At 43.1% G+C, this 16848-nt stretch overlaps 1 protein-coding gene across 3 annotated transcripts in view; it reads left to right on the top strand.

Moving 5' to 3' along the window:
- Positions 1-15327, top strand: part of LOC108718789 (kinesin-like protein KIF27) — a 29552-nt gene extending 14225 nt beyond the window's left edge. For all 3 annotated transcript variants that reach the window (XM_018267278.2, XM_018267252.2, XM_018267261.2), the window contains exons 12-18: positions 1868-1981; positions 2070-2246; positions 2333-2548; positions 9753-9959; positions 11292-11490; positions 11593-11748; positions 14304-15327. In XM_018267278.2, coding sequence (XP_018122767.1) covers positions 1868-1981; positions 2070-2246; positions 2333-2548; positions 9753-9959; positions 11292-11490; positions 11593-11748; positions 14304-14734 — 1500 coding nt within the window. In that variant the 3' untranslated portion in view covers positions 14735-15327. The remainder of the gene's footprint in view (positions 1-1867; positions 1982-2069; positions 2247-2332; positions 2549-9752; positions 9960-11291; positions 11491-11592; positions 11749-14303) is intronic.
- Positions 15328-16848: the final 1521 nt, after the last annotated feature.

Raw genomic sequence — 16848 nt, 5'->3', positions numbered from 1 at the left:
GCTTTTTATTCAGCAGCTCTCCAGTTTATAGTTTCAGCAGTCTGGTTGCTAGGGTCCAAATTCCCCTAGCAACCATGCATTGATTTGAATTAAAGACTGGAATATGAATAGGAGAGGCCTGAATAGAAAGAGCAGTAATAAAAAGTAGCAATAACAATACATTTGTAGCCTTACAGAGCATTTGTTTTTAGATGGGGTCAGTGACCCCCTTTTGAAAACTGGAAAGAGTCAGAGATGGCAAATCATTATACAAACTATAAAAAAAAAGTTCAAAAGTTGCTTAGAATTGGCCATTCTATAACATACCAAAGGTTAACTTAAAGGGGATGTTCACCTTCAAACAACTAGTTGGTTTCAGATAGGGATGCACCGAATCCAGGATTCGGCCTTTTTCAGCAGGGTTCAGATTCGGCCGAATCCTTGTGCCTGGCCTGAACCTAATCCTAATTTGCATATGCAAATTGTGGGGAGGGCGGTATTTTACGTGACTTTTTGTTACAGAACAAGGAAGTAAACCAATTTTTTTCTACTTTTTCCCGCCCCTAATTTGCATATGCAAATTAGAATTCGGTTCGGTATTCGGCCAAATCTTCCAAGATGGATTCGGGGATTCGGCCGAATCCAAAATAGTGAATTTGGTGCATCCCTAGTTTCAGATAGATCACCAGAAATAACGACTTTTTTTCAAATATTTCTATTTTCTATGTGTCATCGTTTTTCTAATATTAAAGTGTAAAGTGTCATTTTTCACCTTCTAAAGCAGCTCTGGGAAAGGGGGTCGCACCTTGTAAGTTATTGATCCTTTTATTCAGCAGCTCTCCAGTTTGCAGTTTTAGCATTCTAGTTACTAGGGTCCAAATTCCCCTAGTAACCATGCACTGATTTGTATAAGAGACTGGAATATGAATTGGAGAGACCTGAAAAGAAAGAGGAGTAATAAAAAGTAGCAATAACAACACATTTGTAGCCTTACAGAGCATTTGTTTTTAGATGGGGTCAGTGACCCCCATTTGAAAGCTGGAAAGAGTCCTAAGAAGAATTCTAATAATTATAAAGCTATAAATAATGAAGACCAATTGAAAAGATACTTAAAATTGGCCATTCAATGACAAACTCAAAGTTAACTTAAAGGAGAACTAAACCCTAAAAAGGAATGTGGATAAAAATGTCATATATTAAACTTATTGCACAAGGCTAAAGTTTGAGCTTGTCAATAGCAGCAATGATCCAGGACTTCAAACTTGTCACAGGGGGTCACCATCTTGGAAAGTGTCTGTGACACTCACATGCATACTCAGTGGGCTCTGATTGGCTGTTGAGAAGCTAAGCTTAGGGCTCGTCACTAATTATCCAGCAGAAAATGAGCTTCCCTGGCTGTAATATAAGATGATGCTACAGGTTTGCTGATTATTAAATTCTGATGCTAATTGCACTGGTTTCTGTGCTGCCATGTAGTAATTATGTGTATTAATTACTAATCAGCCTTATATTGTGACATTTCTATTCTATGTGTACTGTATATTGTGAGTGGGTCCCTAAGCTCAGTAAGTGACAGCAGCACAGAGCATGTGAATCAGTGAATCAGCAGAAAAGAAGATGGGGAGCTACTGGGGCATCTTTGGAGACACAGATCTTTACTGCTAAAGGGCTGTGGTTGCCTTGGGCTGGTACAGAAGCACAAAACATCATGTACAACATTTCTAGCTACTTCTTTAGTTACGCTTTAGTTCTCCTTTAAAGGTGATCCACCGTTTTAAAGGTTTAAGATGTGTGCTGCAACTAGACCCAAATACTTGATTTCATGTCAAGGCAGGTGGGTTTCCTTCTGTTGTTATTTGCAAATAACTCATTTATCTCATTGATGCAGGAGCTGCAGCTGAAGACAGAGCAGCAGAACAAGATATTAAGGATGAAAAATGAAGAAATTGCTGCAATCAGAAGGAGGAAGAGTGTTCCCAGTGCCTCCGACCCCCTCCAGCTTGTGAGTATACACAGGATACAATGACACGTATGTATCACCATGTATGTACTGACTTCCCTATGACTTTCCTTTTCCTTTTCTTATTCAGAAAGTGGAAGAACAAACCAAGTGGCTGGATGAGGAGGTTGAAAAGGTACTGAAAGAAAGGCAAGCGCTCACTGAGCTGGAAGAAGATTTAAGGAAAAGGGAAGAAAGCATCACAAAGATGGAGGCGCTCTTGCAAGAGAAAAGCCAACTTGAAATGAAAAAGCTTCGGTCGAGCCAGGTCTGTTTGCTTTACTGCACTGCTGTAAACTTCTCCTAAACATGAATTTCTAATAAGATCCACTTGTTCTGTTTGATTCTCCTTAGGCTTTATCCAGCGACGTACTAAAGTTGTCCAATCGCTTGAATGTCTTGGAGAATGAGCTCATGGGTAAAAGCCAAGAACTGCAGAGCGGCGCTAGTGAGGAGCACAGGAAAGTATATGAGGACGTGAGAGAGCTTCAGAAGGAACGGGACGGTCTGCTAAAGAGAAGAGACAGTCTGGACGAGAAGCTGAGAAATGGCAGCGTTCTCTCTCGAGAGGTTGGTATAATGTTTTACCCATGTAAAAGAACTAACAGACGTTTGTCTGTCATAAAGGTGTAGTATTGCTATTCTAACAACATGCCATGTATAGTAATAATTACACCTCTACTACTATAGGCACCATCTCTCCCTACTATACCTGCTATCCCACAGTCACACTCCCTTCCCAGAGACTATTATCCACTGTTACTATAGGCACCATCTCTCCCTACTATACCTGCTATCCCACAGTCACACTCCCTTCCCAGAGACTATTATCCACTGTTACTATAGGCACCATCTCTCCCTACTATACCTGCTATCCCACAGTCACACTCCCTTCCCAGAGACTATTATCCACTGTTACTATAGGCACCATCTCTTCCTACTATACCTGCTATCCCACAGTCACACTCCCTTCCCAGAGACTATTATCCACTGTTACTATAGACACCATCTCTCCCTACTATACCTGCTATCCCACAGTCACACACTCCCTTCCCAGAGACTATTATCCCACTGTTACTATAGACACCATCTCTCCCTACTATACCTGCTATCCCACAGTCACAGTCCCTTCCCAGAGACTATTATCCACTGTTACTATAGACACCATCTCTCCCTACTATACCTGCTATCCCACAGTCACAGTCCCGTTCCAGAGACTATTATCCACTGTTACTATAGACACCATCTCTCCCTACTATACCTGCTATTCCTCACTCACACTCCCTTCCCAGAGACTATTATCCCACTGTTACTATAGGCACCATCTCTCCCTACTATACCTGCTATCCCACAGTCACACTCCCTTCCCAGAGACTATTATCCACTGTTACTCTAGGCACCATCTCTCCCTACTATACCTGCTATCCCACAGTCACACTCCCTTCCCAGAAACTATTATCCACTGTTACTATAGACACCATCTCTCCCTACTATACCTGCTATCCCACAGTCACACTCCCTTCCCTGAGACTATTATCCCACTGTTACTATAGGCACCATCTCTCCCTACTATACCTGCTATCCCACAGTCACACTCCCTTCCCTGAGACTATTATCCCACTGTTACTATAGGCACCATCTCTCCCTACTATACCTGCTATCCCACAGTCACACTCCCTTCCCTGAGACTATTATCCACTGTTACTATAGGCACCATCTCTCCCTACTATACCTGCTATCCCACAGTCACACTCCCTTCCCAGAAACTATTATCCACTGTTACTATAGACACCATCTCTCCCTACTATACCTGCTATCCCACAGTCACACTCCCTTCCCTGAGACTATTATCCCACTGTTACTATAGGCACCATCTCTCCCTACTAAACCTGCTATCCCACAGTCACACTCCCTTCCCTGAGACTATTATCCACTGTTACTATAGGCACCATCTCTCCCTACTATACCTGCTATCCCACAGTCACACTCCCTTCCCAGAAACTATTATCCGCTGTTACTATAGACACCATCTCTCCCTACTATACCTGCTATCCCACAGTCACACTCCCTTCCCTGAGACTATTATCCCACTGTTACTATAGGCACCATCTCTCCCTACTATACCTGCTATCCCACAGTCACACTCCCTTCCCAGAGACTATTATCCACTGTTACTATAGACACCATCTCTCCCTACTATACCTGCTATCCCACAGTCACACTCCCTTCCCTGAGACTATTATCCACTGTTATTATAGGCACCATCTCTCCCTACTATACCTGCTATCCCACAGTCACACTCCCTTCCCAGAGACTATTATCCACTGTTACTATAGGCACCATCTCTCCCTACTATACCTGCTATCCCACAGTCACACTCCCTTCCCTGAGACTATTATCCACTGTTACTATAGGCACCATCTCTCCCTACTATACCTGCTATCCCACAGTCAAAGCTACTTGCCAAATACTAATATACCAGTTCCCTGGTTTCTAGATACATAGCTAGTTACATGTACAGTTAAGAAGTAAGTTTGGAGAGAGTCGTTGTGCTTTCTCTAGTCGGCCCTCCTCTCAGTGCAGACGTATGGGTTATGTCCAAGTTCACCTCTGGAGGCAGGACAGAAGAATTGGTCTCTTGGCCCCTCTCTCAGGATATATAGGCTGACTCCACCTCTATACTCCAGTTCTTTTGTCCTGCCTTGGAGGTGAAGGACAGAAACCTCTTTCTTTTATTTAACTATTTTTTTTTCTCTCTATCTTCACTTTTATTCATTTAGACATTAATTATTCTTGTTTACTGGATAAATGGGGACATGCGGTCCTGTCTCCCAATTCCTTCAATGTTCCCTCCTTACTGGCTTTTAGAATTACGTGGGACAGCGCAGAACGACTTGTACTGGCAGTAGTACTGTCTGAAAGGGCTGGGATATGTGGTACTACCTGAATGCCCACAAAATACAACAAGCACATTCAAGCTCTGGGGGAATAAAGCATGTGGCACTACTAATATTCCCTCATAAATTGTTCTGTTTTACATGCGGTACTGTCAATATGCTGGACAAATATAGCGGTACTATAGAGTGATACCTACAAGTAGGTGTGGGCACATGAACGGTGAGCGCATTCTAGGCCTTATGCAGCCTGACGGAACAAAAGGCAAGTATCAGACACCATTTTCGATTGGACGCAAGTCGTGTGACGCGAAACATAGTACCGCATATGACATCATCACTCATAGCGTGCAGGTGTCCAAGCGCGCAAAGCATTTAGCACCACCATCTTGCCTGTGTTATCCATGGAACAGGCAGACAGCGTGACACACGGAGATAGAAGTGAGATTTCTAACCCTACTGCCAGGTAGGCAAATTACATCGCCATACTGATACTAGTTTCCGGTTTAAGTTACCACCCTATAGAGACTGTTCCAACCTCTGGGGGAGATTGTATGTGTTGGGAAAACCACACTTAGTCTCAATCACAATGGAAAGTTCTAACTCCCTAAGAGACTTGAGTGATGATATTCAGATGGCCAAGTCTACAAAAAAATCTGTAAAAAAAACAGATAAAACTCAAAAGTGCAAAGAATGCAAGCATACATTAAGGAGGTCAGAGTCCTCTTACTGCTCAGATTGCAAAATTAGTGAACCACCACTGTTAAACCCACAGATTATCTTGGAGACTAGTCCAAGGGCACTAGAATCTCAGAGTGTGGAAGAGCCTCAACTCCAGGCACATACTCCTCCTAGTGCAACTACTTCAGATCAAGTACCTCAAATGCCACCCCAGTTAGGGGACTTTTTGGATTGGCTAAAAACTACCTTTCAACCAGCTATTCAACCACAGACTACCAAACGTAAAGCACATCAGTCTCCTCCAGACCTCTCGGATAATGAGGAAGATCCATCATCAAATGTGGATCTCTTTTCACTACATGACTCAGACCATCAGTCTCCACCGGCCGACTCAGATGAACATAGTGACTCTGATACAGAGAAAGCTACTTTTGCAAAACCTGACATTTCTAGAAAGCTATTAAAAGACATGATGGAAACATTAGACATCAAGGATGAGGCTGTCATTATATCAAAAGCTGACAAAGCCCTGGGTGCTCAACAAAAACGCACACGTGTGTTTCCAATGTTTAACTCTATTACACAAACTATCGACTCGGAATGGCAACAACCAGACCGCAGGTCCATCATATCAAAACGTTTCTATGACACGTATCCAGTCCCAGAAGAGCAGCGTAAATTATGGGACAAACCGCCTAAAGTGGACTCTGCTATTGCTAGACTTTCCAGACATACCACATAACCAATCGAAGAGGCATCTTTTAAAGACCCTATGGACAAAAAGTTAGAAGCTGCACTTAAAAAAGCTTGCAATCATTCAACCGCTATCTTGTGACCAGCAGCAGCAATGGCAGGATTAGCCAGAACTGCTAAACAGTGGGCACAAGATATTGTTCAACAACCACCTGAGTCAGCTCAGGAACTAGCAGCAGACATCAATAGATTAAATACCACTCTCCTTTGTGGCGGATTCTGCCTTGGAAATTGTTCGCCTTACAGCTAAATAGACTGGCAATTCAATGGTAGCTCGGCGGGCACTCTGGCTATGCCAATGGTCAGGGGATACTGCTTCCAAAAACAAACTGTTAGGACTACGATATACTGGAGAATCTCTCTTTGGGCCCGACCTGAAGCAAATTATCACAGAAGACACAGATGGAAAGAGCACCTTCTCCCACCCGGTAATAGAGCACGCACGGAACAACCGAGCAGATTTTATTCTAGACGGACATGGTCCACAACACAACCGTTCCTTTCGTACTCCAATCTTTCGGAGCACAGGTACCGACCAGAGTACCAGACGCAATAGACAACTATGGTAGCAGTCAAATAAAAACAGAAAGCCGGCTGCTACAAAACCAAATTCAGCATGACTACCCTCACCACCATTCCATTCCCAAAGTAGGGGGTCGTCTCTCCCAATTCCTCCACTCTTGGGAAACCACTGTCGCAGACAATTGGTTATTAAAAATCATTCAACAGGGATACAGAATCAATTTCACAACATTGCCTCCAAGACGATCTGTACCATCGATCGTCCCACCACACAAACAGCATGCTCTACAGCAAGCAGTAACATCCCTGTGGCAATCTGGGGTCATTATACCAGTGCCAGAACAACACAAGTTCAAAGGCTTTTACTCAAACCTTCGCATTCCGACCTGTACTCAACTTAAAACAACTAAATTTGTTCATTCGCAACTAAAAGTTCAAAATGGAATCAATCAGGTCAGCAATAGCCTTTATGGAACCAAATTGTTTTATGACATCAATCGACTTACAGTACCAGTACCAGCTCACAAGCCTTCCTCCGATTTGCTATAAGAGACCAACATTTTCAATTATTAGCTCTCCCATTCGGACTCTGCGCTGCACCAAGAGTGTTTACAAAAGTCCTGGCACCCATAGCAGCCCACTTGAGAACTATGGGAATTCATGTACTACCATACCTCTATGACCTCCTTCTCAAGGCACCGTCACATGTTCAAGCAAATACGAACACGGCAATAACCTTACAGGTACTAACACAGCACGGGTGGCTAATAAACCACCGCAAAAGCTCTCTACTTCTTGCTCAACAGATCCGTTTTCTGGGGCTCTATTCGACTCTAGACAACAAGTAGTACAACTGACAGGGGACAAGGTTCAGACCATTATCTCCAATACAGAACACTTTCTGAGCAAGACCACAGTAACAGCAGGAGAATGTCTTCAACTCCTGGGATTCATGGTGGCGGCAATTCCCTATGCCAGATTCCATCTACGACCACTACAACAAAATTTCCTACACACTTGGAACAAAGATCACCAGGATCTTCAACAGAACATCCCAATAACGCTACAGACCAGAACCAGTCTCTAATGGTGGACAGTCCGAGCACACCTAACCTCGGGCTGAAGCTGGGCACCAAAGAATTGGGAGATTGTGACAACAGACGCAGGCACATTTGGATGGGGAGCAGTGTACAACACACACACCTACAAGGACAGTGGTCCCGTCAGGAAGCTCGTCTACCAATCAATGTGCTAGAACTTTGAGCTATAGTGCTAGTGCTTCAAGGCTGGTCCAACATACTTCGAACCAGACCAGTCAGAATTCAATCGGACAACGCCACAGCGGTGGCTTACTAAACAAGCAAGGCGGTACCCACAGCATGATGACCATGCAGGAAGCAACAAAGATTGTGGGCAGAACACCATGTACCATCAGTTTCAGAAGTTTACCTGAATTGGGGGGCAGACTTCCTGAGTCGCCCGACAATCGACCTTCAAGAGAGTCTGTGCATTCCCACCATTGCCAATACTTCCCAGGATTCTTCCCAAAATCAAACCAGAGGGTGTTACAACAATACTCATTGCACCGGATTGGCCCAACAGACTTTGGTACACAGATCTTGTGAGCATGTACCACTTCCACTACGACTGGATTTACTGCTCCAGGGACCAGCTCGACATCCAAATCTGTCCATGCTCCGTTTAACGGCCTGTCTATTGAGACCCAGTTATGGGCCCAAAGAGGATTTTCAGCACCAGTGATAGACATACTGCAACAGGCTAGGAAACCTTCCACATTGAAAGTCTACCATAAAGTGTGGCGAACATTCCTTCAATGGTGCTCCATCAGACAGCTCATATGGGAGCACAGTACTACACAAGTGGTGACTGAATTCCTCTCCCCCGGGTTCAAAAAAGGGCTAGCACCCAGCACTCTAAAATCTCAAATTTCTGCCTTATCAGTGTTATTCCATCACAAATGGGCTGAACATCCCCATATTCAACAGTTCCTTCTTTTCTTCCTTTTGTCCTAACCCTGCTAATGACAAAGAAAAACAATTACATACGTGTGGTTAGGGCAATCAGACTTTACAAAAAGAGGACAACAGCCTTCAGACGGACTACTAGTTTCCTACGCTCCAGCACACAAAGGATTAGCGGTATCCAAAAGGACTTTCGCAAGGTGGCTTGTAGAAACTGTAAATCAAGCTTACACTCTAAGCAACAGACAACAACCATTCCAAGTCACAGCTCATTCTACAAGAGCTTCAACATCAACCGTGTTCGACCGCAAAGTTCTACAGGCTGCAGTTGTATAACTTGCCAGGACTATAACATAACCAGCAGCATACCCACCCTGTTTCATTTTGTTTACGGGACAGCTTTTGGACGTCCCCATACGTTTGCACCGACAGGAGGGCCGACTAGAGAAAGGATGATTTTATACTTACCATAAAATCCTTTTCTAGTAGGCCCGAACTGCCAGTGCAATAAGTCCCACCCAGGCTGATTTTAGTATGGGTGAAAGGACCTGTTATCTATTTTCTCTATACTATCTACTCTATATTGTTGTCTCTTGACCTTCCTTCCTACTTGCTGTCTCCTAATCACCTTAACAAAGCTTTATAACCGAACTGGAGAAAAGAGGTGGAGCCAGCCTATAGATCCTGAGGGAGGGGCCAAGAGACCAGTTATTCTGTCCTGCCTCCAGAGGTGAACTTGGACATAACCCATACGTTTGCACTGACAGTTTGGGCCTACTAGAAAAGGATTTTACGGTAAGTATAAAATCAACCTTTTACACCCCAGGAACTCTGCAGAAACTCAGATCACACACATTTTCTGGGACCCCACTAAAGAATATAGCATAGGTTACAAATAAAATCCCTAACCTGACTCTTGATTGCTGCTACTTGTTGCTTTAGGAAGAGCACACACTGTTCCAGCTGGAGGAGGGGATAGAAGCCTTGGAAGCTGCGATTGAATATAAGAACGATTACATTCAGAACAGACATAAGGCTCTAAAAGACTCTTCTCAGATCCTCACGCAAAGTGAAGCCAACATCATTGAAAAGTTCAGCTCTCTCTCACCTTCAGAAACCAGATCCATCCTTGTCCGATACTTCAACAAGGTTTGCTGCTTTTACTATTGAGTGTGAATTTCCTAGGGGTGCACCAGATCCACTATTTTGGGTTCAGCTGAAGCGCTGGATCCTTCATGAAAGATCCGGCCGAATACTGAACTGAATGCGAAATTGTTGACTGTTATAGAGAAGGAATGCCATCCCTTCGCCCTCTAGTAGTCATTGAGTAGTGCTGATGTAAATAGTGGCGGCAGCAATTGAGTCTGAATGAGGATTGAAATAAGGAATCACTGTGGGTTTGGGTTGCTTCTCTAGGTCTAAAGCTAGTGAACGTCATCATCTTGATAACATTTCATAGCACAGCCAAGTGTCTTCTTCAGCTCAACTTTCTATTGTAACCAGCTTGGGGGCAGCTTGTGCTTTATTCTGCCCCATCAATGTCCGCTGGGGCATAGGCTGCTGGCACTGATCACAATATTGGAGCTTAAAGGGATACTGTCATGGGGAAAAAAATATATTTTCAAAACGCATAGGTTAATAGTGCTGCTCCAGCTGAATTCTGCACTGAAATCTGTTTCTCAAAAGAGCAGATTGTTTTATATTTAATTTTAAAATCTGATTGGGGCTAGACATATTGTCAGTTTCCCAGCTGCCCCCAGTCATGTGACTTTTGCTCTGATAAACTTCAGTCACTCTTTACTGCAAGTTGGAGTGATATCACCCCTCCCTTTCCCCCCAGCAGCCAAACAACAGAACAATGGGAAGGTAACCAGATAGCAGCTCCCTAACACAAGATAACAGCTGCCTGGTAGATCTAAGAACAGCACTCAATAGTAAAAACCCATGTCCCACTGAGACACATTCAGTTACATTGAGTAGGAGAAACAACAGGCTGCCAGAAAGCAGTTCCATCCTAAAGTGCTGGCTCTTTCTGAAATCACATGACCAGGCAAAATGACCTGAGATGCACCTACAAACCAATATTACAACAACAAAAAAATACACATGTTGGTTCAGGAATGAAATTTTGTATTGTAGAGTGGATTATTTGCTGTGTAAACAGTGTCATTTAGAAATAAAAACATCATAAAAATCAAGACAGAATCCCTTTAAAGTAGGGAAACCAGGATTCGGTTCAGGATTCAACCTTTTTCAGCAGGATTCAGATTTAGTCTAACAGAATCCAGGAGGGAAACCGTGTGCCTTTTTTTCACAAAACAAGAAAGTAAAAATAGTTACCCCCTTCCCATCCCTTATTTGCATATGCAAATTCGGATTCGGAGTCGGTTTGGTATTCGGCCTAATCTTTTGCGAAGGATTCGGTGCATCCCTACTTTAAAGTAGCCTCAGGACATACAAATGGGTCCTTTCTCTCTCCAGGTCGTGAGTCTTCGTGAAGCAGAAAGGAAACTGCAGTTGAATTCAGCCGAACTGAGAATGAAAGTCGAGGAGAAAGAGAACATGTTGCGAGAGCTGGAATCCTCCCTGGAACATCTTCTGCTTCAAAATGATCGACGTTTGACCCAACAGCAGAAGGAGCACGAGCAAAAGCTGCAGTTGCTGTTACAGCACTTTAAGGGTAAGCTGCTGCTGCTACTACTAGACTCAGAGCACTTTAGGGATGTGACGTCTCTGATCTGATCTTTGTATAGTTTTTCTGACCCATTCATCAATATTTCAGATAACAACAGTGAGCCAGTGTCAGAAAGCATTAAAGCATATGAAGCGAAGGTTGCAGAGCTGGAAAAGGAGCTTTTCTTCTATAAGAAAACCAGCCGGGAGCTGAAAAAGAAGCTAAAGGAGCTGCTTGGAGACCCCAAAGTGGCTGTTCCTAAAAGTATGTATTTGTTAGCTCTCCCTGTGTGCCTGGGAAAATACAGAATATTGATTTCTTTTACTGCCCAGAACTTGAGAATTTCTTGCTGTCAATCAAACAGACTTTGACCTTTGTCTTTAGGGACAACTGTAATTCACCTTTTCTATGCCCTCCAGTTGCACTAGATGCCAGTTGGCTTAATTAGAAAATACTAAGGGTTTCAAAGTGCAGCTCATCCACCAAATTTCAATTAAAACCAATTGGGTGCAAATAGGTGTGGCTTGTATCACATACTAAACTAAACACATTACCCCAGCACTCCATTAAAGAGCCTTAAAGGGGAAGTAAAGTCTAAAATAGAACAAGAAATGCTGTACTTTGTATACTAAACATAACCATGAACTGCACCACAAGCCTAATCAAACAAATGATTTATGCTTTCAAAGTTGGCCACAGGGGGTCACCATCTTGTTACTTTGTTAAACATCTTTGCAAGACCAAGACTGTGCACATGCTCAGTGTGGTCTGGGCTGCTTAGGGATCGTCATAAATGATCAAAACAGCACAAGTCAAATAATATCTGCCAGAAGCCGATACAACAAGACTGATTAATAATCAGAATATACAGACTGCACTGGCTCCTGTGTTGTCATGTAATCTAATGTGGATTTTATAGTTTTTCTATTGTTTAATACAAACTTTCTCCAACTCTGCAGAACCAGTGGCTGCAGCAAAATAATCCTCCAAATAGAATCCCAGTTTATCTGTTTAACTCTGGCTCCATGATCTTTGTCCTACAGCTGGAGTTGGAAACAGTAAAGGCAGAGACACACGCTGCTATTTCTGGAGATTAGTTGTCCAAAATTAGGTTGTTTTTCTCTTAAAGTGAATGTAAAGGCAAAAAAATAAAATCCAATTTTTACTTTCTTTAATGAAAAAGAAACCTATCTCTAATATACTTTAATTAAAAAATGTGTACAGTTTTTATTAGAAACCTGACTGTATGCAGTGAAATTCTCCCTTCATTTACTGCTGTGGATAGGAATTGTCAGACGGTCCCTAACTGCTCTGCAGGGAAACAATCATACTTATGAACAGCAGGGGGAGCCCCCGCCTTACTTCCCAGCCATGCAGAACTCAAGCAGCTTTGTTTGTTTCCCTGTAGAGCAGTTGGCGACTGTGTAGAGATTTGTGTTGGATTTTATTTTGGCTTTACAGCCCCTTTAGGGCAGAGACACGTAAGGCGGGGGCTCCCCCTGCTGTTCATAAGTATGATTGTTTCCCTGCAGAGCAGTTAGGGACAGGCCCGGATTTGTGGAAAGGCCACCTAGGCCCGGGCCTAGGGCGGCAGGATTTTAGGAGGGCGGCATGCTGCCCAACCCACCCACATTGGTTCAAAAACACTTGTTGCGCTGGAGATACAATAATTTTTTAAATTTTCCATGCACAATCCCCATTGCTCTGGTCCAGATGATGAAAATTTGCATGAATAAAGAGGAGGGAACAGGGGCGACGAATGGCAGTGGGCCTAGGGGTGTCCACTACGAAAATCCGGCCCTGGTTAGGGACCGTCTGACAATTCCTATCCACAGCAGTAAATGAAGGGAGAATTTATAAAAACAGTAGACATTTTTTAATTAAAGTATATTGGAGATAGGTTTCTTTTTCATTAAAGAAAGTTAAATTTGGATTTTATTTTTTTGCCTTTACATGCCCTTTAAGAGAAAAACAACCTAATTTTGCACAACTTGAAGAGAACATTTAGTAAAAAGAGACACTTTTAGTTACAAAGTATGTAGAAGTATGCGTAAGCTGACGCACCCCGTCAAGGCAGAGTCCATGCGTCAGTCCTAACTAAGAGAGTATTTTCTATTTATTTGGCATGAACTCTTCCAAAGAAACCATTAGGTGGGGGATGGGAGAGAAAACATTTAGGGGAGAGCCACCTTCCCGTATAGTATAATATACAGAAACACAAAAAAAAATGCAGCTCATGCCCAAATTTGTATTAAAACCAATTGGGTGCACATAGTTGTGGCGTGTATCACATACTAACCTGGAGTTTTTCGGATTCCCGGACCTGGAGTTTTCCGTAATTTAGATCTTCATACCTTAAGTCTACTAGAAAATCATATAAACATTAAATAAACCCAATAGGCTGGTTTTGCCTCCAATAAGGATTAATTATATCTTAGTTGGGATCAAGTACAAGCGACTGTTTTATTATTACACAGAAAATCTGTAAAATCATTTTTACAAATTTGGATAAAATGGAGTCTATGGGAGGCGGCCTTTCCGTAACACAGAGCTTTCTGGATAACGGGTTTGTGGATAACCTGTATATGGTTTTCTCCTACCGTTTATATTCTGGAATTGTCTGTAGCCAAAAGCCTATGCAGATGTATCAATGTCACGGTGACTAATACATAATAATCGGTTATTATTTGTAATACCCTGTATTCGTGTTTTGCATTTGGTACAATAAAAATATCATGTTTTATTATATAAATATAATGTCTCTAATGAACGTTACATGTTTGTGGCACAGAAACAAATTTCTATACATTTTCTTTTAGACAACAATTCTGCAGATGCCGCCAGAGTCCTGGATCATCCGGGTCCCCCCGCAGTCAAAGAATTAAAGTGGACCCCCCAGCTGGAAAGCAACAAAGCCCCTGGGAAAACAAGAGAGTCTCAACATTCCGACCATAATCCTCACCTCAATCCTGAAGCTGAACCTCCCAGCAGCCTCCCCAAGCTCCCGTCTAGAAGCCGTATCTCCAGAAGAGCCAGCTCCGAAGAGGAGGAGCCAGGAAATATCCCCGCCCACTTTCTATCAAAGATGGAGCCGAGCAAAGCTCTTTGTGTGACTCCAGTGAAAATATCGCGCAGGGATGTGCGTCAGATCTCCGCCTCTCACCTCTCCAGCCGTCGCTCCAGCCTCACCTGCACCCCCGCCGACTCCATTGAAATCACAAGGACGGGCAAAGACTTTAACGCTCAGTGAGATTTTATTTCTATTGACACGGGCACTTACACATCTTTATAGTAATATATTTAAACACAGAATAGCCTGTAATACAGAAGCACTAAGGACTTGCTATTACCTACTAATCATTTCCAGGACTTCTGGATTTCACATATAAAGAACTAACAGAAAACATTTGTTATTTGATATTTAATCTCCAAGATAAAAGACTGTAATGGAGGCTCTGGAATCCCCATATACTCGTATTCCCACCCCCCCCCCCATACATGTCTTAAACAAGAAGTAAAATTAGAGGTTCAGCATCTCAATAACATCTTTATAATCTCTACAGCAGCCCCCCATCTACTGATCATTAGGCATCTTTTGTGAGTCAGTGGCACCACACATGCTCAGTGAGCTCCGGCCGTTGGTGAGAAGCTCGAGGTTGCACATCATCAAGCACAAGAAGCTGATGCTACAGGACTGATTATGAACTGGTTTCTGTGCCGACATGCAGGGACACCATCAGAACATTTTCTGGGCCCCCCTACAAGTAAAAAAAAAACCATTTGCCACCCCTAATGGCAGCCCTGTTATGTGAATCTGTATTAATGACTAATCAGCCTTATATTGTGACATTTCTATTCTATGTGTACTGTATATTGTGAGTGGCTCCCTAAGCTCAGTAAGTGACAGCAGCACAGAGCATGTGCAGTGAATCAGCAGAAAAGAAGATGGGGAGCTACTGGGGCATCTTTGGAGACACAGATCTTTACTGCTAAAGGGCTGTGGTTGCCTTGGGCTGGTACAGAAGCACAAAACATCATGTACAACATTTCTAGCGACTTCTTCACACCTCTCTATTCTGCTTATTTAATGTGGGCGAGGCTAGATACAGAAATAGCCTGAAACAGAACCACAAAATCCCCCAACCAATATATATATATATATTCCCCCTATATCTGTAACCTTGTTATGAGCTAAGGGGGCCCAGTCTGAAGGTCAGTTAGGGGGAAATTTGGGGTGAGTGTTTATTTGTACCCTGGGTACCCCTGGAACTATAGCAGGGTGACTGTTACCCCAATGTTTCTATATATCTGTAACCTTGTTATGAGCTAAGGGGGCCCAGTCTGAAGGTCAGTTAGGGGGAGATTTGGGGTGAGTGTTTATTTGTACCCTGGGTACCCCTGGAACTATAGCAGGGTGACACCCCAATGTTTCTATATATCTGTAACCTTGTTATGAGCCTCAGAGCAAATATTAGACCATTGGCTTTAAACAGAGGAACAAAAGGCTCAGATACAGATATTTGTTCCTTGAAAATATACATTTTATTTTGTTGTTTCATAGAAGATACAAGGTGGTTATGTAATAAAAGGCACTAAGTTTGCCCAGGAGCAGTAACCAATAGCAACCAATCAGCAGGGAGCATTTACTGATCACCTGTTTAACAGCATACATCTTATTGGTTGCTATGGGTTACTGCTCCTGGGCAAACTTAGTGCCTTTTATTACATACGGGGGAAGATATTTCGGGGACAGCCCCCCTTTATCACAGTTGTTACATTACCCTGGAGATTAAGGAAAACAACATGTGGACCAATCATTACTGAAAGCAGCATTTTAATGACTTTAAACCGCTTTTATTTTCTTGGTGTTACTGTTCATTTGAAAAGAAGCAGGTGCAGCACTTGCCCATCATTTCCCCCATAGAAATACAAAGGTTTTACTCACACCCGACATCTCACATTTACCTTCGCTTTTATAATTCATTTGCCCAGAGTCGGACTGGGCTAGTGGGACACCAGAAAAAACCTGAATAAAATTGAGAAAAGCAGTGCATTCTGGGAGAAATAAATGATGTTAAATGTTGAAATGAAGATTTCTTGTATTTCCACCTGTAGCCTTCCCTATTAGTGGTCACAGGCTTCCAGGGAGATAACTGGCGTATGGAGTACAGGAGAGATAACTGGCGTATGGAGTACAGGAGAGATAACTGGCGTATGGAGTACAGGAGAGGTAACTGGCGTATGGAGTACAGGAGAGGTAACTGGCGTATGGAGTACAGGAGAGGGCACTGGCGTATGGAGTACAGGAGAGGGCACTGGCGTATGGAGTACAGGAGAGGTAACTGGCGTATGGAGTACAGGAGA

Source organism: Xenopus laevis, chromosome 1L (genome assembly GCF_017654675.1).
Source record: "Xenopus laevis strain J_2021 chromosome 1L, Xenopus_laevis_v10.1, whole genome shotgun sequence".
NCBI classification, from domain to species: domain Eukaryota; kingdom Metazoa; phylum Chordata; class Amphibia; order Anura; family Pipidae; genus Xenopus; species Xenopus laevis.
The sequence above is the reverse complement of the archived record's forward strand: the minus strand, read 5'-3'. Positions and strand labels throughout refer to the sequence as shown.